The following is a 23,474-nucleotide window of genomic DNA, read 5'->3' as shown; positions in this document are numbered from 1 at the left end:
TGAGTGGTCAGTTGTTTCACATGCTACTAAGGTGTCAATGATGATAAGCACTAGGACATGGCCACTAGATATAATAATAATTAGGAGTCATCAGGAACTTTGGAAGAAACAACTTCAGTGGTAAAGCTAGACTGAATTGAACTAAGATGGCAGTGCAGACCATATGGGTTTTTTTTTTTTTTTTAAGATGAAAGCAAGACTTGAATTTATTAAATGCTGTGGGAGAAGGGTCTGGGTAGAGAAAGAAGTTGAAGATAAAGGAGAAAGATTAAAAACTGACTAGAACCAATTCTCTGAGGAGGTGGATAGGAGGAACACTTTGAAACAGAAGAAGAAAAAGAATGGATGCACATGATGATAATTTTGAGGTTTAGCTGCAGGAAGTTGAGAGAGTTTTCTCTTCCCCTAGTAGTATTATGGAATTCCTTCTGGAAGTGATAACTAGAAAACAAATTTTGCCAATGGCTGTTCCATTTTGTTATGATTACAGTCATGCTATTTTCAGAGTTATGGTCTGAGGTTTGTCATGCACAATTATCAGATTACAAAACAGCTGTGAGCATTTGAGACCAGAACTTGGTCTACTCCCCCATGCACAGTGGAGCCTAGCACATTGTTAGTACTTGGTGCATGCCAGGTACTCGAATAATAATGGCAGAAGGCTCTTGTGCTTTGCAGCCTGCAGGCTGATGCTAAAGAGTAATGTTGCTTCTCTGGCTCCAGCTGTGAGCAAGCCACATGAAATTGTTTTCTGCCAGTTAGGAATTTGTATGGCATGTTCAATCTTCCCAGTTACTGAGTACTAACAGACTTGTATGGAAGAAGCAAACAAAGGACACAGCTGTTGATCAAACTTTATTTTCACTGCTTTGAGTGTCACAACACTTTGGAGTCACTGGATTCAAGTTTATATGATGAGTTTATGTCCTCCATTGATCTTACCTCCTAGATTTGAGAATCTGGGGAGAGGGGACCAGCTCAGCCTTGCTTCTTCTTTAACTGTCATTCTAAGACCTGCTTAATAAATACTGGATGAATGATTAATGACTAGTGAATTAGCTGATGAGTGACTAAATGTATGATGGAAAGGTATGTACTGCAATACTCTGAACACTAATTTTTCTTTCTGGGCCTTCAGAAGAAGCAGTTCTTGCCTTTTTCATCCTAGTAAAAGCAGATTAATCCTGTTTATTTATTATGTAGGGAACCCACCCTGTTGTTAAGATTATTTCCTACTTTTAGTATTTCTACCTCACATCCATTTTCTTGTTTACTTATTTCAATGTGTCAGGTATTCAGCCTCAAATTTTGTTTGGGAATAAATTGGAGGATAGATGAATAAAATAATCCATTGATCTTGGGTTAGACACCTGTTCTATGCTTCTGTGCCTTTGTTAATGATTTTGTTCCCTCTATCCAGAATGCCTAAGTCTTTTTTACTCTTCACGTTCTTTCTGGTCCTGACAAATTCTAAAGCTCAGATATTTAACTTATGATAGGCTTACATCCAGATAAATCCATCATAAATTGAAAATATTATAAGTAAAAAATTCATTTAATGCACCTAATCTACCAAGCATCATAGCTTAGTACCAGTATACTGTAGAGTAACAGTTGTTTACCCTTGGGAAAGCAAAACTGACTGGGAGCTGTGGCTGGCTGCTGCTTCCCAGTATTTCAAGAGCATTTCAATACTGCATACCCAATATTTCAATACTACATATTGATAGTCCAGGAAAAGATTAAAATTCAAAGTATGATTTTGACTGAATGCATATCACATCCACACTACTATAAAGTTGGAAAATATGTAAGTTGAAACATCAAAAGTCAGGGATCAGCTATATTTCAGATACGCTCTTTAAATTGTAAAGAACAGGGGCTAACTCAAATTACCTCAAATAAAGGATTGTTGGAGAAGTGGGGAGATGTTTATATGGGGGTTTGTATATGGGTGTTGTGAATATGTAGATAGTATAGAACTTGGGGGACAGATGTAGGGACCAATGACATCTATCTCATAGCTGCTTTACTTCTTTTAGCAACTGTTCCATTTCTTATTCTCATTTCCCAACCAGCCCGCTTTCCCATGGTCTCTGTTCCCTCATAACTTAGTGGTTTTCAGCTCATCATAGACTCTCGGACCTCACAAGCATTTCTATCAGTATCTCTGTCATATTGCCAGTTCTGTCTGTAATCCTGGTTCAGACATTTAGGAAGGGGATCTGACTGACCTGAGCTCATCTGTTCATGCTAGGGTGTGGCAACAAAGGATAAGATTCTAAGGCTCTCAAGCAGTCAAAAGCTGTGAGCAGGGCATTTTTCCTTAGAAAGAGGTACCCTCTTTCCTTGACTTCTCCAGTACAAAATATAATCTGCTTTATTCTAAAGTAACTTCTGTGTTGTTTCTGGTAAATCTCTTTCTCATGAATTGTGCAAGGAGGAACCTCAGATTTCTTCTGGTCCAATGCCTTCATTCAGGATTGATATTTACATTATAAAAAGTTCTGTCCTTCACAAAAGCTTTTACAGTAGGTTTTTTAAAAATAGCATGTTTCTACAATGAATTTTAAAATGTAACATATTTTATATGTAACTATTACAGATATCAATATACGGGACTTATATTCTGGCCATGATGAAGCAATTAATAATGGATTTGCTCTCCCACTGTAAACAACTACACATGTGGACACAATATAAGAGACAAATGGTTTTAGGCATTGGATGATAGACATAGGACAGTTATTCCTGAGGTGAAGAAAACACTAGTCACACATTTATCCTTGCTCTCTGCCTAGGGGCAATTTCTTGATCATGGCTCAGGGATACAGAGCCAAAGGAGAGCATGATAATATCATTGGGATAACCCAGATATGAGAGGAACAGGCAAAAACTTTAAAGCAATTATCAAAATATATCTATAGCTGGGATTGATGACATATGCCTGTAATCCTAGCTACTTGGGAAGCTGAGGCAAGAGGAACACAAGTTTGAGGACAGCCTTAGCAACTTTGCGAAGTCTTAAGCAATTTAGTGACACTCTGCCTTTAAAAAAAAAAAAAAAAAAAAAGGCTGGGGATGTAGCTCAGTGGTAAAGTGCCTTTGGGTTCAATCCCTATTACTCCCCCTCCAATAAATAAAATAAATAAATAAAAACATTTATAGATTCAAAGAAAATATTGTCTTAATGGGTAGATAAAAATATAGAAATGAGGGGCTGGGGTTATGGCTCAGTGGTAGAGCACTCGCCTAGCACATGCAAGGCCCTGGGTTCGATCCTCAGCACCACACTAAAATAAAGGTATTGTGCCCAACTACAACTGAAAAATGCTTTTTAAGAAGTATTTAAAAAAAAAGAAATGATAGAAGAATACATTATTAGAAATGAAGAATTTATTGGATGGGCCTAACAGCTGAATATGAAAATGGGTCCATGGAATTATTGAATTTGAAGACCAGAGAGAAACAGTTTGTTTTGTTTATGATACTGAATATTGAATACAGGAACACCGTACCACTAAGCCACATCCCCAGTCCTTTTTATTTTTTTATTTCAAGACAGTATCTCCCTAAATTACCCAGGCTGGCCTCCAACTTGAGATCTTCTTTTCTCAGTCTCCTGAGTCTCTGGGATTACAGATGTGTACCACTGTGCTTAGCAAGAAACAAGATCTTTTAAAAAGGAAAGTTAGTGACCTGTGGGAAAATATTATATATGTACTCAGAAGATGTATGTAGTTGGAATACCAGAAGGAAAAAGATAAGAGAAGGAGGAAAAAATATTTGAAGAAACAGTGATCAAAAAAATTTCAAATTTTGAGGAAAATGTATAGGATTTTCAGAAGCTCCGTGAGCAACAAGCAGGATAATTATGAATAAAACCATGTCTAGGTTTCTTACAAACTACTACAAAACAAGATAAAACTAAAAGTTTGGAAGTAGCCAGAGAAAAATGACACATTCCATACAGGAACCAATGATACAAATTATGGCTGACTTATCATAAACAATGGACACCAGAAGACGAAGAAATTATATATTTAAAGCACCAAAAGAAGTTGTTGTCAACCCAGAATACTATGGGACAACAGAATAATGAAATAAATACATTTTCAGATATACCAAAGCGAGAGAATTTGTCATCACCATAAATTTTGGGTAAAGAAAAAGACTAGCTTTTGTCTTCTATTTTCTTAAAAAGATATATGACTGTTCAATGCAAAAACAATATCATTGCTAGATGTATGTAGAAATAAATATGTAACAACAATAGGGCAAAGGATGAAATAGTGGTGGTAAATAGAATTATGATGTAAATTTATTATATTGCAAAGGGTAAAGTGGTATAATATTTGTTCTTGGTAAACAGTAGTAAATTTAGGATACATATTATAAATCTTAGAATAACCATATACCTATGTGCACAGACACACATACACAACAACAACAACAACAACAACAAAAAAAAAAAACAGCTAAAAAGCCAATACAGAAAATAAAATGGTATACTAAAAAATTTCAGTTAATACAAAATTATGCAGAAGATGAACAGGATCAGATGGTGGGGGGGGGGGAGAGCAACAAGGTAACTATGACCATACCTATACTTTCACCTAAGAGACTGTGCTTGGGCCATGTGATCCCTTTATCAGCTTAAGAATAAAATAGTAAAATCCAACCACATGTTGTCTACAAAAGATATAGTTTAAATGTAAAGACATAGAAAGAAATATGAACTAATAGAAAAAATACACCATGCAAAGGGCAAGTGTTAAGTGATTATCATTATCAGACCAAGTAGTATTCCCACAAATAAACAGGAACATTTTATAATGATAAAAGGTCAACTCAAGAGAAAAAGAAAAATCACAAAGTATATACACTTATGAATAGAATGTCAAGATATATAGGTTAAATTGGGCACCTGTAATCCCGGTGGCTCCGGAGACTGAGGCAGGAGGATCAAGAGTTCAAAACCAGCCTCATTAAAAGTGAGGAGCTAAGCAACTCAGTGAGACCCTGTCTCTAAATAAAATATAAAATAGGGCTGGGGATGTGGCTCAGTGGTCTAATGCAACTGAGTTCAATCCTTAGTACACACCCGCCCAAAAGATATATAGGTTAAAAACTGCCAGGAGAAATAGAAATATCCATAATGATAGAGATTTTAACACACCTCTCTCAGTAATTGAGAGATATAGAAAATCTGAACAATACTATCAACCAATTGACCTAATTAACATTTATGGACCATTACACTTAAGAATTGAATAATGAGAGGCTAGGGCTGTAGCTCAGTGGTAGAGTGCCTGCCTCGTATGTGTGAAGCACTGGGTTCGATCCTCAGCACCACATAAAAATAAATAATAGAGATATTGTGTCCATCTACAACTAAAAAATTTTTTTAAATGAATTGAATAATGAAAATTATACCCAAGAACTGCAGAACATTCACAAAAATCAACCATATCTTGGGTTATAAAATAAGTATCAATGTATTTCAAAAGATTCAGCTCTTCAGATTTAATTCAATCCATATTCAACATCCACCCTTAAAAAAAACCAAATTTCAACATACTAGAAATAGCTTGAACAAAATTGAATTAAACAATCTCTTAAAAATCTCTAAGTATTTAGAAATTGAAGAACATACTTCTAAATTACCTATGGATCAAATCACAAGAGAAATTAGAGAATATTTTAATTGAATGGTAATGAAAATCTATTAAAAAATTGTGGGAATGCTGCTAAAGTGGTGCTTAATAGAGATGCTATCTTAGAAAAGAAGAAAAGTTTAAGATTAATGTTTTAAGTTTCCACCTTAGCATAGAAAAGATAAGAAAATTAAACCTAAAGTGTAGAAGCAAGATTTATTCATTGATTCCACTTATTTCATTAATTCATTCAATTTATTTTATTGTTTTTGAGAAAAATAATGGAGAAAATTAACAAAGCCAGAGGCTATTTCTTGGAAAAGAATAATGAAATTGATAAAACTTAGCAAGGCTAGGTTACATAAAAAAGAAAATGTAAGAGCCCATATCAGGAATGAACAATGACATATCACTACAGATCCTACAGGCATTTAAAAAGATAATAGAGCTTTTTGTCCGACATCTTGACGAGGCTCCAGTGGCTGTTGCTGCTCTCCAAGCTTATCGATGCCGCCCAAGGATGACAAGAAGAAGAAAGACGCCGGAAAGTCGGCTAAGAAAGACAAGGACCCAGTGAACAAATCTGGGGGCAAAGCCAAAAAGAAGAAGTGGTCCAAAGGCAAAGTTCGGGACAAGCTCAACAATCTAGTCTTGTTTGACAAAGCTACTTATGACAAACTCTGTAAGGAAGTTCCCAACTATAAGCTTATTACCCCAGCTGTGGTCTCTGAGAGACTGAAGATTCGAGGTTCCCTGGCCAGGGTAGCCCTTCAGGAGCTCCTCAGTAAAGGACTTATCAAACTGGTTTCAAAGCATAGAGCTCAAGTAATTTATACCAGAAATACCAAGGGTGGAGATGCCCCAGCTGCTGGTGAAGATGCATGAACAGGTCCAATCAACTGTACATTTGAAAAAATAAAACTTTATTAAAACAAAACAAAAAAACAACAACAAAAAAAGATAATAGAGGGCAACAATCTTAAGTCATTAAATTCCTCCTCTTATGTAGAATGGATGATTTTCTTGAAAAACAATTTATCTTAACCAATAGAAGAAATGGAAAATACCTCATACATATTAAAGAAATTGAATTCATCATTTAAAACTTTCCCACAAAAAAAAAAATCAAGTGGACGAGTGCCCCTGAATTCAATCTTCAGTATCCTCACAAGATATATAGGTTAAAAACTGCCAAGAGAAATAGAAATATCCATAATGATAGAGATTTTAACACACCTCTCTCAGTAATTGAGAGATATAGAAAATCTGAACAATACTATCAACCAATTGACCTAATTAACATTTATGGACCATTACACTTAAGAATTGAGTAATGAGAGGCTGGGGCTGTAGCTCAGTGGTAGAGTGCCTGCCTCGCATGTGTGAGGCACTGGGTTTGATCCTCAGCACCACATAAAAATAAATAAATAAACAAAGATATTGTGTCCTACAACTAAAAAAAAATATGTGAGGCACTGGGTTTTATTTTCTGTATTGGCTTTTTAGCTGTGCTTTTTTTTTAATTGGTTATTCAAAACATTATAAAACTCTTGACATATCATATTTCATATATTCGGTTCAAGTGGGTTATGAACTCCCATTTTTACCCCAAATACAGATTGCAGAATCACATCGATTACACATCCACATTTAGCTGTGCTTTTCAAATTTTGTATATGTGTATCTATGCACATATGTCTATGGTTGTTCTAAGATTTACAATATGTATCCTAAATTTACTATTGTCTACCAAGAACAACCTGGACAACACTTTTCAGTTTTTCCTTGTATTTTCTCAGAAAGGAACTCAATTGCCTTGCATGGCAGACTATGGTATAATAATAAAATGATGATAACCATAAAATCTACATTGCCACTGGTACTTGAGGGCTTACTGTGTACTGTGCTCTGTATGCATTGTTTCTACTTTATTCTCACAGAAATTCTATGAAAAGGGCACTAATATTTTCCTCCATTTTATGGATAAGAAGACGAGGATTAGAGAATACATTGCTCAAGGCCTCATATGTAGTTTGTGGCAGAGCCAGGAATCCAGCTGTGTCTTACTCTTGAGCCCTGTCTTTCAAATCCTTACACTGCCTTGCCTCCTGCAGCCTTATCTGGGAAGGGTCCAAAGGAGTTGGCTTCCGTCCTCCTGAAATTCCAGGATGGCACGGGGCTGGGCTTGTATTCCCTTTTCCTGCTTCCTGAACACTGTGCTAATGTTTTATTAGTAGGAAAGACGAACATCTTTTATCGTACTTAGTTAATTTTTAAATTCTCAGTTAAGTTAAATTATCGAAGTAATGCATGGTCACATTAAAAATATTAAAACCAAGACAATGAGTATAAGGTGAACAATCTTAGTCCTGTTCCCCCACGATTCCCCACTCATACTGCCTGTACAAGACCATCCTCGACAGGTTCTATATTCTTTTCCAGAAATTTTATATGTATATGCAAATATACATACACATGTGTTCTTAAAGTAAGTAGATGGCAGATGGGTCTCTATTCCTGTAACTTGCTGCTTTTTTTTTTTTTTTCTTTCACAGTGCTGGGGATTAGACCCAGGGCCTCACTCATGCTAGGCAAGCACTCTACCACTGAACTACCCCATCAACCCTGTAACTTGCTTTTTTATTTAAAATGTGCTTTGGAGAGTTTTCCATAATGATAGATGAAGGTTTTACCTCATTCTTTTATTTTTTAAAATAATATACTGTTTTTAAATTATTTTTAATTGACAAAGTTATATATTTATTATATACAACATATTTTTAAATATGTACACATTGTGGAATTGCTAATTGAGCTGATTAACATGCATTACCTCACAGTTTCTCTTTTTTGTTGTTGTGAGAACACTTAAAACTTATTTTTCTGGCAATTTTCAAGATTATAATACATTGTTATTAACTGTAGTCAACCTATTGTACAATAATTATTCTTTTTAAAACATTAATATCCCCTTAAGTTGCTATGATTTTGTTTTATTTATCTAATTTGGCCCCTATTGATTAATATTTAATTTTTTTCCATCTTAAACATATTACAAATGATGTTGCACATAAATTTTGTTTTCAAAGTATCCAATCTTGCAGCAAGCAAGATACATAAGATATAAATATAAAATTTCTATAGGAAAATTTCAAGAAAATAGTGTTGCTGAATTGAGGGATATATGCATTTCAAATTTTGTTACATATTGCCAAATTATCCTACAAAAAGTTTGCATCAATTTATAGTTTCAGTACAGTGTATGAGGAGGCCTTTTATCTTGTAATATGACTATTTCAAAACTTTGAGACCTCTTTCAACTATGGAAAGAGGTGCTTTCTGTGTGCTTTAAACATTGCACTAGGCTTTGGAACTTGAAATGCATACAGTGTAGCTAGAGGAAGATTTGTTGGTGAATTACCATTCCTTTGGGACCAAGAGCTTCTACTCTTAGAAACTGAAACTGCAAGCTAGTAAGGTATTTAGTTTCAATTTAGCTTAATGGAAACTGTTAGTGAGTTTTAAAATAAAGACCAAGACAACTGAAATGGCAGATAAAGTCTCCTGGGCCCCAAGAAGGAGGATACAGTGTCTGTGGGTTTACATGCTTCGAAGAGCCCCTCTTTCCAGGAACAATCCTGTTTCAGCCTTGAATTATTTGGTGGAGATGTGAGCTTCTGAAGACTTTAGTCATTCCTAGGGTGGGTGCTTCTTAGTAGGCAAAGGGCCACACAGATCTTGTGTGGCTGAGGGCAGAGCAAGATCTATAAATGGGAATGTAATGATGCCAGCCATCATTTATTTGGCATGAATTCTGGCGAGGCACTATAGTATGCACTTCATGTGCAACTCATTTAATCCTCATGACAAGCCTGTGATTGTCTGACAGTGAATTATTCAGAGAAGATAAGTAACTTGCCTAGCCTAGGATCATACAATTAGCAGGCAGGACAGTAGACACTCAAACCCCAGGTATGGTTGACTTCAAAGTCCATACTTGGGCTTCTTGATTCCAAATAATCACATGCTCAGTTTAAAAATATCATATCTTCATGGTATGGAACAGCTCAAGAATTTTTTTTAGGACTGGAGTTGTAGCTCAGCAGTAGAGTGCTTGCCTAGCATGTGTAAGGCACTGGATTCAATCCTCAGCACCACATAAAAATAAAATATATTTTTATAAAAGGGCTAAGGATAAGAGTCAGTAGTTGAACACCCCTGGGTTCAATCCCTGGTACCAAAAATAAAAATAAAAAATATTTTTTATCTCCTTATTTATTTCTAATGTATAGTCAGAGATTAACAGGTCTCTTTTATTGTTCAGTATGAACCAAAAACTCATGAACCAAAACAGTGCTGGTAAATGCCAAGTGAGTGGTAATAATCAACTCTTAGATTGACTAGAAATTTTGTTTTCAAAATATCATTCCATGGATCATATCATTTGGTGTGAGCAATTTTTAGTAGCCTTGTCTTTAAAATGAAACCAGCCCGGCGAGGTCATGCAAGCCTATAATCCCAGTGACTCAGGAGGCTAAGGCAGGAGGATTTCAAGTTCAAAGCCAGCCTCAGCAACATAATGAGGTCCTAGGCAACTTAGTGAGACCCTGTATCAAAATAAAAAGAGCTGGAGATGTGGCTTAATGATTAGGCACCCTTGGGTTCAATGCCCAGCCCCAAAGTAAATAAATAAATAAGAGGGGAATATTTTTACCTACTTGGCAGGGAGGCTCTGAAATTGGCGTATAATGACTGTCTAGTGTCCAGTAGTGTGCCTGGTCACTAGTGAGTGCAGCTGGGGATGGTGATGATAGTCAACTGGTCTCTGCCTATCCCTTTGCTTTCTTGTTCCTTCTGCAGATTGTGCCTGCTAAATAGACTTTAGACATCTATTTTTGATGTATAACTGCTATAAATGAGAATGTCTCTTGTTAGCTGTCAAATTCTCTCTCAGCTCCTATCCACAGCTTTCCAGACTTCTTTGGAATCTACTCTCTGTCCTTTGGCTTCCTCAAGTGTCTCAAGATAGGCTGAATGGGGCTGTATTGAGGGTTGGGCCAAGCTAGGAGGGATATTAACCTAGTAATCATCCAAGAGTGTGCTAAGCCAAAGAGGTAGTCTAGGACTGTATCTAAAGAACAAGGTGGTTAGGCGGGCTCATTGGTATACACCTGTTATATTAGTGACTCAGGAGGCTGAAGCAAAAAGGATTATGAGTTCATGGCCAGCCTGGATAATTTAGTGAGACCCTGTCTCAAAATAAAAAAAGACTGGAGGTATACTTCAGTGATAAAGCACCACTGGGGTTCAATCCCCAGTTCTGGAGAAAACAAAGCAAAACAAAACAAAGGGCTGGGGTTGTGGCTAGTTGTAGAGTACTTGCCTTGCACATGTGAGGCACTGGGTTTGATCCTCAGCACCACATTAAATCAATCAATCAATCAAACAAACAAAAGTATTGTTTATGTTCAACTAAAAAAATTAAAAAAAAAAAAACAAAAAATGTGGTTAAAGACCAAAAGGGTATCTTCAAAGGGTAGATGGACTCATGAAGATATTGACCTGACAGAGGGTGTTAATTGTGACATCATGGCTAATCATGGTAATATTAAAGAAAGGAAGCAAGACGTTTGGCCTGGAGCAGTGAAGATGACTGAGGAAAGAAGTTCTATGAACACGGCAAAAGAGAGATGTTTTATGTGGGCAGCTCCTCCTAGCTCAGCCATCTCTTCTTCTCTCACCTGCCCAAGACTCAGGGGCCTATCTCACACCAGACATACAGGATCAGTCTCCCTGCTTACATGGTTCTTTCCTATATAAACTTAGGGAGAATTGTAAGTGAGTCAGTGTGGCTGTGGGAGGAAAAGAGTAGGAAAGAGGTGGATGACATGGTAGGGAGCTTGAACTTTATCTCACAACTAAGATGGAGGCTTTAAATCAGGAAAGTGGCATGCTCAGATTCATATTTTAGAAAGATCATTTAAAGATAGTGATTAGAAGTTTGGCTTCAAGTCCTGGTCAATTTTAGGTCAGTTGCTTGATCTCTCTATGCCTTGATTTCCTCATCTGTAAAATAGGAAAAATGACAGAGGATAGTTGTAAAGATTAAATGAGATAATGCTCATAAATAGTTTAGTAATTGACTGGCTAGTAAGTGCTCCATAGCTCAAAATGATGATAGTGATACAGTTATTAAATTGGAAAGAAATTAGAGACAGGAGGTCAAATGTGGTTAGGTAAAAGACAGTAAGAGCCTGAATTAAGGGGGATATAAATGAACTGGATAGTTAAGAAATATATTGAAGAAATAGAATTGTTAGACTTTGAAATAAATTGCTAATGAGAGGATAAAGATAGGTATCTTTAATGAGTCCTGTTTCCAACCTGAGTCACTAAGTAGATGGTGTTGTACTTGAATGAGATAAGGAATACTGGAGGAAGTGGCAGTTTGGGACGAAAAAAAAAGAACATAGTGAGATTGGATTTTAACATGTTGAGTACCCTGTGATCATGAGGTATTGGGTCTTAAACTATGAAATAGATTTGAGCTCTATCATAAGGTAGAAGATGAAGGTATGGGTGGGGGAAAGAGCACCTTGGGGCAGTACGTAGAATAAGAGGATCCACTGGTCAAACATATATCTGTGGAGGGAGAGGCCAGATGTTCCAAGGAAACATTGGAAAGACTGGTGACATGGAAAGGAAGGTAGAGGAGAAATTTCAAAAAGGAGGGAGGGAGAACTCAACAATGTCAAATCCTGTAAAAGAACTGAGAAGTGACCACTAGTTAGCGGTGTTGTTACCAGTGCCCTTTATAAGAGTAGGTGAACATATCCAAGTGCTAGGCTCTATGCTAATACTAACGTTGAATAAGAAACAGTTCCTGCCTTCAGGGCACTCAACTGAAATCTATAACAATAGAAAAATGCTCAACTGTGAAGGAGTTCAGGCTGGGAAATCAGTTATCCCATTGATCACCAGGATTAATTTGTCTGCTATGGCAGGCTGGGTAGATTTTCTCTTTCTTCCTCACTCTTTTATTGATATCTCCCTTGGTCAATGAGAATAGCCTGCCCAAGAGAAGAGGGCTTTCTTTGGTCAATAGTATAAGAATAGTGAGCCTCCCATGCTGGAAGTTTCAAGCCACCTTTCATATAGACTGTAGTATTATGCTTCTTTTCATAATACTGTGTCGCCTTTTGGAGACCCAAACCCAGAGACAAGAGAGCATGTGTTTGAAGATAGATTTGATTCTTAATCTCACTACAGTCAGTTCTTGTGGTGGTGATGAAAGGTGGGAATGAACCTGCTCAAGTTGAGAAAAGAAAAAGTAGAAGGATGTAGGAGGAAGATGGTAAGATGTCAGGAAAAGTTAGATAAAGGATGAACAGAGGCTAGCTAGTTGGGTAAGTTTTTGTTAGGCAGAAGTAGCAGGAGCAGGAGGGGGAAGGGAAAGGTGGCATTCCTGGCAGGAGGAATAGCCAGATGAAAACTAGGGAAAATGAAGAGGTGAAAGTTTCAAGCCAGGCTCAGGGACTGAGTAGCCTTCCTGAATTGCACCTCAAAGCCCTAGCACATGACTGGGAAAGCAGGCTGGAATGGGGACTTGAGGCCAGATGATAGAGTTCTGAGGACCTGGGGAGGGAACTTGGGCTTTCTTCTTCTGTGGTTTGACGGCTTCTGGGAGGAACCATCAAAAGCTTTTTAGGAATTCAGGCTTGTCTGTCTCAGGCTTCTTCTTTCTGGAAGACCAAGGGCCCAAAGTGGCAGCCTGACATTCAATCTCCTTTGCCATGGTTGGGAAGTCAGGGCTGTAGCTGATTTCATTGGCCTGTTTTGCATTTATTATAGTGTGGCTTTTATAGTGTGTTAATTGAAATATTTCCAACTGCCAAAAACAATTACACTCAAATTGCCTTGTCAGTTCTTTTATTGCCAGATAAATGTTTTACAGACATATTTACAGGGGGCAGTAGTAACTGGATCTCATTTTCTATTTAAGGCTGAGGATTTGGGCTGGGATTGGCCCTCCAGTGCTCTGTTGTGGGCCGGAAAGCTGGTGGACATTGCAACGCTTCCATACCGTTACCTTAGGGATCAGTGGCTCTTCAAAGGAAAGAGTTTTCTGGCTCCTGTGGCAAAGCCTCAAGAGAAGGGTTCCCATCACTGGAAACCTTGGAAACCTGGCAGAAATCCGAACTCAGCAACAATTCCAAGCTGAGATATGTTTTCTTTTCCTTTGAAACCCTTTTCCTCCCTTCTACCATCCAAGCCTCTCCCACAGAGCCTATTGTTATATGGCTGTAAGAGCCCATTGCTCTAACTCTTTCTCTTTACATTTGCAAAACTGAGGCCCAGAGACTTCCCCAAGATCATACAGACAGTCAGTGACAGAGCTGGGAGCAGAGGTCTCTTTCCAAGTGCATTCTGCCACAAACATGTTCCCATTGACTTGTATTCTGGTGCCTTGACCCTTCCTTCAGTGCTCTAAGCCTGCTTCTTCCAAGGCCCCCTCCCTAATATCTCCACCCCACACTAAGTCCCCTCACGCTTGATATCTAAAATATCTCTTTGTTTTATATATATATGGTTTTTGTTTGGTGACTCTGTTACTGTTCTTCTTCTGCCTTTGTACATGCCATTTATGCCTTCTGAAAATGCATCTTGTCCTTTGATACCCAACTAAGAAACACCACTTCTGGAAACCTTTCCTGAGTACCCAAAGCTGGAGAGGTACCTCTGTGCTGTCCTACAGCAACCTGTGCACACACATCCCATTGCTGGCACAGAGCCACCTTTCAAGGGAACTTATGCTGAATGAATGACTGATGAGCACTGATCACACTCATCTGCCTTCCACAGAGCCAGCGCAAACTTTGTCTTTGTCCCACTGCTTAGGTTAGTGCCTGACACATAAATAGATACTCTCCAAATGTTTAATGAGTTGAATTGAGCATGCTACTTGTATTAGCTTTTTGTCACTGTACAAAATACCTGAAGCAGGCTACTTTTGGAAAAAAGAGGTTTATTTTAGCTCATTGTTCTGGAGATTCAAGGGCATGGCTCTTGCAACAGCTCCACTCTGGTGAGGACCTCATGGCAGATGACAGAGCTTGTACAAGAGAAGGATCACATCTTGAACCAGGAAGCAGAGAGGGAGGAAGGGGCTAGACTTGCTCCTTGTATAACCACCCACTATGAGGAACTACCAAGAGGTCAGGGAACTACCTTAATCTCTTTTGTGGTCATTTCTCCAATAACCCAAGGATTCCCCACTGGACCTCACCTCTTAAATGTACCATCACCTCTTCATATCATTGCCCTGGGGACTAGACCTTCAACCCATGAACATTTGGAGTACACTCAAACCATATCCAAACCACAGCACTACTCTTCAGAACTTAAAATTTTAGCATGTTAAAACTAGAGCTGGGCGCAGTGGTGCACACATATAATCCCAGAAACTTTGGAGGATGAAGCAGGAAGATCACATGTTCAAGGCCAGACTTAGCAACTTACCAAGACCCTGTCTCAAAATAAGAAAATCAAAAAGGGCTGGGGATGTAGCTCAGTGGCAAAGCAACCCTGGGTTTAATTCCCAGTATCAAAAAGAAAAAAGAAGAAAGAAAAAAGAAGAAAAATAAATGCCCAGTGCTAAATTACTAATAACATTCTTCATAGGTAATCCCATTGAGTCTGAAATGGTTGCCTCAGATACAGGACCTCCTTGGCTGGGCTAAGAAATACATGTGGCCACTGAGAGTGGCCCTGGAACTGTTCTTGAGACTTGGGAAAGCTCAATATCCTTGAGATCCTTGGGTAAAAGGACCTGTAATATGTTTATGATATTCTCATGTCAGTTTGCTTGTGACTTGCCTTCTGTTTCTGTTCTTCTTTCAGAGCCTCAACATGGGCAGAGGAACCAGGAAGAAAGTAAGTGCTCAGTTCACCACAGTATCTTAGCAAGATGCTAATGGCATTTTTTTCCTTATTGAATATTGTCTACATATTTTTAGAAAATTCAAATAAGCTAGAAGATTAAAATTACCCTTAAGCCTACAACCCTGGGATAACCTTTTATTTAATCTGTTGTGTTATATTTTCCCAGAAATTTTTATGCATATATAAAATTACATGTATTTATTTTTAAGTGGAATTAAACTGTTTTATTTTATAACCTGTTTTTCACACAAAAAATATTTAGAGTATCTTCCATTGCTAATATACTTTTATAGCATCATTTGAAATTACCACATCATATTTTATCATATGTTCCTTAGGGCCATCCCATAATTTGTTCAGCCATGCCTCATTGATGAATATTTAGATGTTTCTTCCTTTTCACTATTATTATCAATTATCTTAACAAATGTTCATGTACTTAAACCTTTAGGCATGTCCTTTGTTATTTCCTTAATATAAGTTCTACAGGTGGAAATTTGGGTCAAATAACATAGTTATTAGGCTTTGGGAAATATTTCCAAGTTGCTTTTGAGAATGATGTGCTAATTTATGGGTGCCTGCTTTCTTATAACATTGCCAGTTCTGAATGCTAGTTTTGATTTGTTGACTTAGTTTTCCAATTTTATAGTGAAGAAATGTATTGTTTTATTTAGCATGTCTTTTCTTGTTAGTGAGGGTGAACATCTTGAAAAAATATGTCATGGTCATTTTGGCAAGGTGTTTGTCTATCAGGGAAGGCAAAACTTCTAGTCCTTTATTTTTGGCTTAAAGTAACCAAATACCAGAGAATACTGCTTTAAGAATAACCTTAAAGAGGAAAGGAGGAAGGGAAGGAAAGAAGAAAAACAGAGGATTAAAATTAAGCAAACTATGTTATACTTACTTATGTATACATTGAAGTGAACTCCACTATCGTGTATAATTATAATACACTAAAAAAGAAAAGATCAAACTTAAAGGTGGTATATTAGAAGGTCTATTATAAATTAGAATGGAAATAGCTTATATAATAGCTTGGCATCCTTTCTGGATGTCTAAGCCACTTTTCATAAAGCCCTGCCTCGACATCTGCTCCTGGACACCTCCAAGGCTTTAGGGAGAGCAGGAGGGAGGAGCCATTCCTTCAGGTACCACTACTTGGGCCAAAGGTCCATCACAATGTTCTAGCTAAGCCCTAACCCTCTAGGGTAGAGGTGGCTATGATCTTCAAGACAGAGTGAACTCTGGACTGAGAAATTCTTTGGGACTCTTCCATGAGTGGTCGGTTGCACATTTTATACACTATGTTCAATGGGCAAAGCTTGACTTCTGGGAGGATTTGTCAGTTAAGGGGTTTTCTGCAGCATTATTTGCTTGCCCAAGCAGATTAGGTGCTCCTAATGCTCATATGAGGTTTTTGTCCAGGATGAAGATTCAGGGACTGAAGTGGGAGAAGGGACAGATGAATGGTCCCAGTCTAAAGCCACAGTTAGACCTCCTGACCAGCTGGAGTTAACAGATGCGGTAAGAGAGTAGCTTCTTATCCTTGTCCCTTCCACTTCCTCCATCTTCAGAGATATGTTCTTCCACAGTACAGATTAGAAACCCGCACAGAACCTGGGCATGAGATGTCTGCTGGTACCCTGGGCGGCCCTAAGCCTGAGAGGGATCCCCTGGAGGGATCTTCATGTTTCACCCTTTTGGTATTTCTTTCCCTCAGGAGTTAAAAGAGGAGTTTACCCGGATCCTGACAGCCAACAACCCACATGCACCCCAGAATATTGTCAGGTACAGCTTCAAAGTAAGTCATCCCCTCCTGGACACAGCCTCTAGATCTCCTTGGAGTGTTAGTGACTTGTCACATTGCAAAAACCTCTTCTTGGCTCTTTGGAGATTGCTTTTAAACAGGTTCTTGGCTGAAATCCTGGAATTTTGCATGGAGTTTTCCAGAGATTTAAAAAATTTCTTTATGCATCTCCCTTGCAGTCTAATTGCAGTGCCTTAAGTGCCCTGCAGAGTCAACTTTTTTCAAGAATCTTTAAATGAATATTTAGTTAGAAAAATACTTTTCCAATAGATGGGACTATTGGAGCTTTAGAAGCTGAATTTTCTTCTAGCCAGACACCTGGGTAGAATATAGATCCACCTCTGGACAAGAAAAAGCTGATCTCCCTCATCCCCCCTGCAACCCTGTCTCTTAACATCACAACCAAGCAAGCAGGTAACCCATCAGGGCCTTCCTTTATTACCATGTTGTGGGCAAGTTCTTAGTTGGTAGATACATCTGTGGCGTGTCTTTATGGTAGACAACACTGTTTTCAGCTAGAGTAAGGTCAGCTCCTGTGAGTAGAGACCAAAGAGAATTTCAGAGTACATTTTGAACTAAAGTAGAAGTGATGCCTATTTTTTTAAATTTCATTTTCATGCTTACTGTGTCCAGTGTCAGATTCTATATTAGAACTTTTATATAGGTTATCGTATATTATATGCTTTTTGATACAGGAACTACTATTATCTTTATTTTATGGAAACCAAAGTTAAATTAGATAAAATTAATTACAAAAATCACACAGTCAGGATTCAAAGCAAGATTTGAACCAGTTTGTTTGACTCCAAAACAACATTACGTTGCTTCTTTAAAATTTTTTTAAGTGTACAAAGTTTTGAATGTATAATAGAAATTCATAGTACAAATTTCAAAAGAGTCAAAACACACTGAAAATATAATGAAAATTGAATCTTCCTCTATCTTTTTCCCTGGAGATAACAATAATGTCTTTCACTAGGCATAGTTGCATATACCTCCAATCCCAGCTACTTGGGAGGCTGAGGCAGGAAGATTCCAAGTTTCAGGATAGCCTAGGAAATTTAGTGAGACCCTGTCTCAAAATGAAAAATATAAAACAAAACCAAAAAATGGTGGAAGATGTATTTCAGTAGTTCAATCCCCAGTACTAGGGGAAAAAACAGAGCAATAGTTTCTTTCTTTATCTTTTAAAACAGTTCTTTTGAGGTATGGTTTATATTCCATAAGATTCACTCGTTTAAAGTATACAAGTCAGCAGCTTTTAGCATATTCACAGATTGTGAAACTTTTGACATGATCATTTTAAAACATGTTTATTTTCCCTGAAAGAAACCCCTCAACTGTTAGCTGTCAATCCCCAGTTCTCCATCACTTCCAACCCTGGACAATAATGAACTATTTTCTGTCTCTATAGATTTGCCTATTCTGGAAATTTCATATAATAGAATAATACAATATGTGGACTTCTGTGACTAGCTTCTTTCATTAAGCATATTGTTTTTCAATTCATTCATGTTATACCATATGTCAGTACTTCATTTATTTTTATTGCCAAATGATATTCCACTGTATGAATATACTGCTTTTTATTTATCCACTCATAAGTTGATTGATGTTTAGATTTTTACTACTTTTTGACTAATGTGAACAATACTGCTACGAACATTTGTGTACAAGTCTTTGTGAAAATTTTCTTGAACACACTGTTTCTTATTCAGCCTGTGTAGTCAACCCCTCCACAAAAAGTTTGCTACAAATCCAGACATGTTTCTTGAAAGGTGCTGGTTCATGAGTTTTGCTAATGGCTTTGCTTGGACAACCTGCAAATGTCAAAGGGAAGCTGTCTTACCTTCCCTGATGTTATGCTGGAGTATGGTGCAATCTCTGGGTTCCTGTCCTGACATTAGAGTTGTCCTGTCCTGACATTAGGACTCAGTGAGCTGGCCATGGTAGTCATGCTACAGGTGAGGACTGGTGCTGCCTTGTTGGTTTCAATGCATCCCTTTTGCCCCTCTTTTGAGGAAGTTCACTTCACCCAACCTTCCAACAGCCTATTCCTGCCTGGCATCCTTTCACAGAGCTGGTCTTGAGAGATCCCAGAGCTTTAGGTTTCCAAAATTGCTACTTTCCCTTGATGGGCTGGAGAGGGGAGGAAGATGGTTCTGATCCAGGCATGCTTCCCCTCCTTTCAGAAGCACTGGAGTCTGAATTCCATTTCTAAACTGAAGGGAAAAGTCCCAGTCAATGGGAACAGGGTAGAGAGGAAGCCTCAAATGACAATTATAAGGATAATTTATTCCCATTGTGTGTTAGTCAGCTTTGCATCATTGTGACCAAAATACCTGACAAGAACAACTTAAAAAAGGAAAGTTTATTTGGCTCATGGTTTTGAAAGCTCTTAGTACACGGTTAGGCAACTCCATTGCTCTGGCCTGAGATGAGGTAAAACATCATGGCAAAAGGTCATGGTGGAGAAAAGTTTGCTGATGGCAGCTGGGAAACAGAGAGGGAGAGAAAGAAAAGGACTGGGGAGAAAAGAAACCCAGAGTACATCCTCAGTGACCTACTTCCTCCAACTAGGTCCCACTTCCCAGTAGTTCATTCGGTTACCAATAGATTAATCCACTGATGAGATCAGAATCCTCATGATATAATCATTGCCTAAAACCCCACCTCTGAACATTGGGACTTTGGGGGACATTCCCTATCCAAACCATAACACACGGGCACCTTCATCATCATAATAATAGTTACCATTTTTATTGAGCATAATATTATTGAACATTGAACATAATATTATGTGTCAAGCACTGAGACATAAGTATTGAGCTTTTACTATGTGTCAGACTCTGAGACATAATGATGAAAAATTATTTTCATTATTTTCAATACTTACAATATCTTGCAAATTAGATATCATTATCTTATTTGTTATATGAAGAAAGTAGGGTTTAGGGTTGTTAAGCCCAAGGTTATACATATAATAAGGAGCAGACTAAGGATTTGAACCCAATTCTGCCTGCATCCAAAGACCAGGCTCTTACTCACTAAGTTAGTGATACAGGAAGAACTCCATGGTGACTTTCTAAGACAGAGCCTTCCAACCTATGTGATCAGAACATTCCAGCTCTCTGGGGACAGATAGGTCTGGTACAACTGGAACACATGGGCTGGTTTCCTCTGCGGTGAGTTTATCCCAGTGTGCCATACAAATATAATTATTTTCCATATGACTTGAAAAGGAGACTCTTATCTCTAATTGAATTTTAGTGGTTGCTAGGATGCTGATCAGTGAGGGTGAATCTATAGGAACTGCACTATAGGCTCTATGCAAACAGGAATAGCGTCTGCTTTTGCTCAGCTTTTAACCTTGGGCATCTTACGGATATAACATTCTTGGCACATTTTGGCAGCTCAAAAATTATTTGTTGAGGGCTGGGGTTGTGGCTCAATGATAGAGCGCTCACCTTGCAAATGTGAGGTGCTGGGTTTGATCCTCAGCACCATATAAAAATCAATAAAATAAAATAAAGGTATTGTTTCCAACTACAACTAAGAAAAATTTTTTAAAAATTATTTGTTGAAGAGTGAATGAACCAATGAAAATGTTTAAAGCTTGGTATAACTTTGTTGATCCCACCCCCCTCCACCACCAAAAAATAAAGGAAGAATGAATGAATGCCAAGATTGCCTGGGATTTAGGGCTTTAAGCTTAATCCTGCTTCTCATTTACCATATGCCCTGGACAAATGTCAAACCTAAACCTTCTGCGGATCTTTGTGCTACTCTTGGATGGAACCAGGAGGATCAGGGATTTTGTTGTCTCTGACCATCTATCCAGCTCTGGCATCCACTAACGTACAGTGGAGAGAGGGCCAGGCTGTGTCATTTGATGATTATCTGACTGCCCAGAGTCTGTTTGAGGCAGGTGAACTGGGATCACTTGCATGGATATAGGAGATAAGAAAATTGAGCCAGTGACAGGTAAATGAGGAGCTATTTCAGGTTGGAAAGAGAAGGTATTTGAAAATAAGTCTTTGAGGAGAACTTTCAAAAATATCTAATTTTATTTGACTCCTCTTCTTTAAGCTGAAATTCTGTGAAAACCTCAGGCTAACTGAGTTACATTTTGTTGAGTTACATTTCCTAAATATCTTAAAGAATGAAGGCAAACTACATTCTAACAATAGCCCCATTGGGGACCTTGGTCTGACTCAGCCCCTTCTTCTTCTTAGGAAGGAACATATAAACTTATTGGCTTTGTGAATCAACTGGCAGTTCACTTCAGCCAGGTTGGGAACCTTATCCCCAAAGATTCAGATGAAGGACGACGGCAGAACTATCGTGATGAGATGACAGCAGGTAGGATTCTAGACCAACCTGAGGCTGCAACCCTAAGTCTTATCCCTTTTCTCTGGTTACCGTGAGGAATTGATCCCTATGATGGAACATACAGAGGGTCTTCTTAGATGAGAATTCATACATGGCTGACCTGAATAGGCCTGGGAGCTAATCCATGATACTTAGGCCAAGGAGAATTCAAGAAACAGGCAAGGTCTGAAAGGCAAGAGCCACGAAGACTTTTCCTGCTAGGGACTGGGGGAGCAGGCCTGGTCTAGGAGCTCATTGGAAGTATCCTATCAAGGTTCACAGGAGTCCATCAAGGTGGTGCTTTCAGACACAGAAAACCTTGAGGAAGATGAAGAGCCCAAGGAAGCAGAAGCTGAAGCTGAAGCTGAAGCTGAAATTGGGAGTCAAATAGATGTGCCTACAGTTGAAGTATGGATTATGTTGCTCTCTACCCCGCCATTTCCAGCTCAGGCTGTGGATGGAGGCTTCGGGGTGACTTGGGGTGGAAGGAGGGAAGCTGAAAGTGAGAAGTTAGAGGCTACAGGGGCCAACATATCTGGCAGTATCCTTTCTCCCACCTCCATCCTATCCTAGGACAGGGTCTGCCTTTCTGAATGCTCCCACCTTCCTTTCACAACTGAGTCCTGGTCCTCTGGGTCTTTATTTCCAGGCAGTTGAAACAGTACCTGAAGAAGAATTGATGACTCCTAGGCAGCCCAAGGAGCGGAAGCTCACTAACAAGTTTAACTTCAGTGAGAGAGCCTCACAGACCTTCAACAACCTTCTCCGGGTAGAGCCCTCACCATAGTCCCTTTATTTTTAATCTCTGTGCTGTTTGTGGCAGGGAAGAAGCAGGCCTGACCCCAGTTTAAGCAGCCCTCAGCTTGGCAGGACTGATAGGGCAGACACAGTTGATTTCTTCAAGGAAAGCTGAGAGCACCTGTTCAAGTCCTTGTAAGCCATCCAAGCAGTTCGTAGAGAGACAGGAGGCTAGAGCCTCCAAAACTCCACTGAGAGGTTTGAAACTTTGGCTGAGATTTGAAGAGAGAGAGATAGTGATAGAGGTAGATAGATAGATAGATAGAGAAATTAGAAGCCGGGGAGAAGAGAGGAGGTCATAGTATGCCAGGGGGTAGGCAGCCAAGGAACCAGTTCCTCTGGAGTTGATGGTCTTTGGGGTAGAACAATTGGAAGAAGCATGAAATTTCCAAGGTAACTTGTAAGTATGGGGGATCCTGATAACTAGGCTGTGGGAGCCTCACAGGACTTTAGGTGAGGGCAGTGTTTTACAGAAATGAATCTGTGGTGGAGCATGAGGTCTGTAGGGTAAGATTTTGAAAGTACTTCATCACTCTGGTCCCTATGCTGACATTGGGAAATTTGGGTGATATATAATGGGAAGAGAGTGGCTTCTCCTGGTGGAGCCAGACTCCATTATTAGGGAGAAGCCTTCTTAGGGCAAGAGATATTCCTCTGGGTCCATGGGAGGCTGACCTCTATGCCCTGTGACTGGAGTGTGGCAGTGAGCTGGCTTCTTGTAGATCTGTCCACCACCAGTTGGAGTTTATCTTGGTTAAAACTGGCACAATCAAGCTTCACTGACTTTACTTTCTAGCTGAGACCTCTTCTGAAGGAGGCCAGAATGGAAAAAATGTGGGCTTTGTATGTATCATTCAATTCTTTGCCCAAGTTTCTCTACTTCCCCAGCTATGTCCTAC

General features: G+C 38.7%; 2 protein-coding genes across 4 annotated transcripts in view; both read left to right on the top strand.

The window, feature by feature from the left end:
* Dnai1 (dynein axonemal intermediate chain 1) overlaps positions 1-23,474 on the top strand; it is a 62,272-nt gene that overhangs the window by 5,994 nt on the left and 32,804 nt on the right. For all 3 annotated transcript variants that reach the window (XM_048783471.1, XM_048783472.1, XM_048783470.1), the window contains exons 2-7: positions 15,558-15,590; positions 17,025-17,123; positions 17,320-17,400; positions 21,642-21,768; positions 22,052-22,185; positions 22,427-22,546. In XM_048783471.1, coding sequence (XP_048639428.1) covers positions 15,558-15,590; positions 17,025-17,123; positions 17,320-17,400; positions 21,642-21,768; positions 22,052-22,185; positions 22,427-22,546 — 594 coding nt within the window. The remainder of the gene's footprint in view (positions 1-15,557; positions 15,591-17,024; positions 17,124-17,319; positions 17,401-21,641; positions 21,769-22,051; positions 22,186-22,426; positions 22,547-23,474) is intronic.
* On the top strand, positions 6,108-6,594 carry LOC107147913 (40S ribosomal protein S25-like). Its single transcript, XM_048783488.1, has one exon. The coding sequence runs from the start codon at positions 6,165-6,167 to the stop codon at positions 6,540-6,542; it is 378 nt and encodes a 125-aa protein (XP_048639445.1). The 5' UTR covers positions 6,108-6,164; the 3' UTR covers positions 6,543-6,594.

The sequence above is a fragment of the Marmota marmota genome, unplaced genomic scaffold (genome assembly GCF_001458135.2).
Source record: "Marmota marmota marmota unplaced genomic scaffold, marMar, whole genome shotgun sequence".
Taxonomy (NCBI): Eukaryota; Metazoa; Chordata; class Mammalia; order Rodentia; family Sciuridae; genus Marmota; species Marmota marmota.
The sequence above is the reverse complement of the archived record's forward strand: the minus strand, read 5'-3'. Positions and strand labels throughout refer to the sequence as shown.

Coding starts and splice junctions, on each gene's coding strand:
- LOC107147913 (XM_048783488.1), top strand. CDS start 6,165: ATGCCGCCCAAGGATGACAAGAAGAAGAAAGACGCCGGAAAGTCGGCT.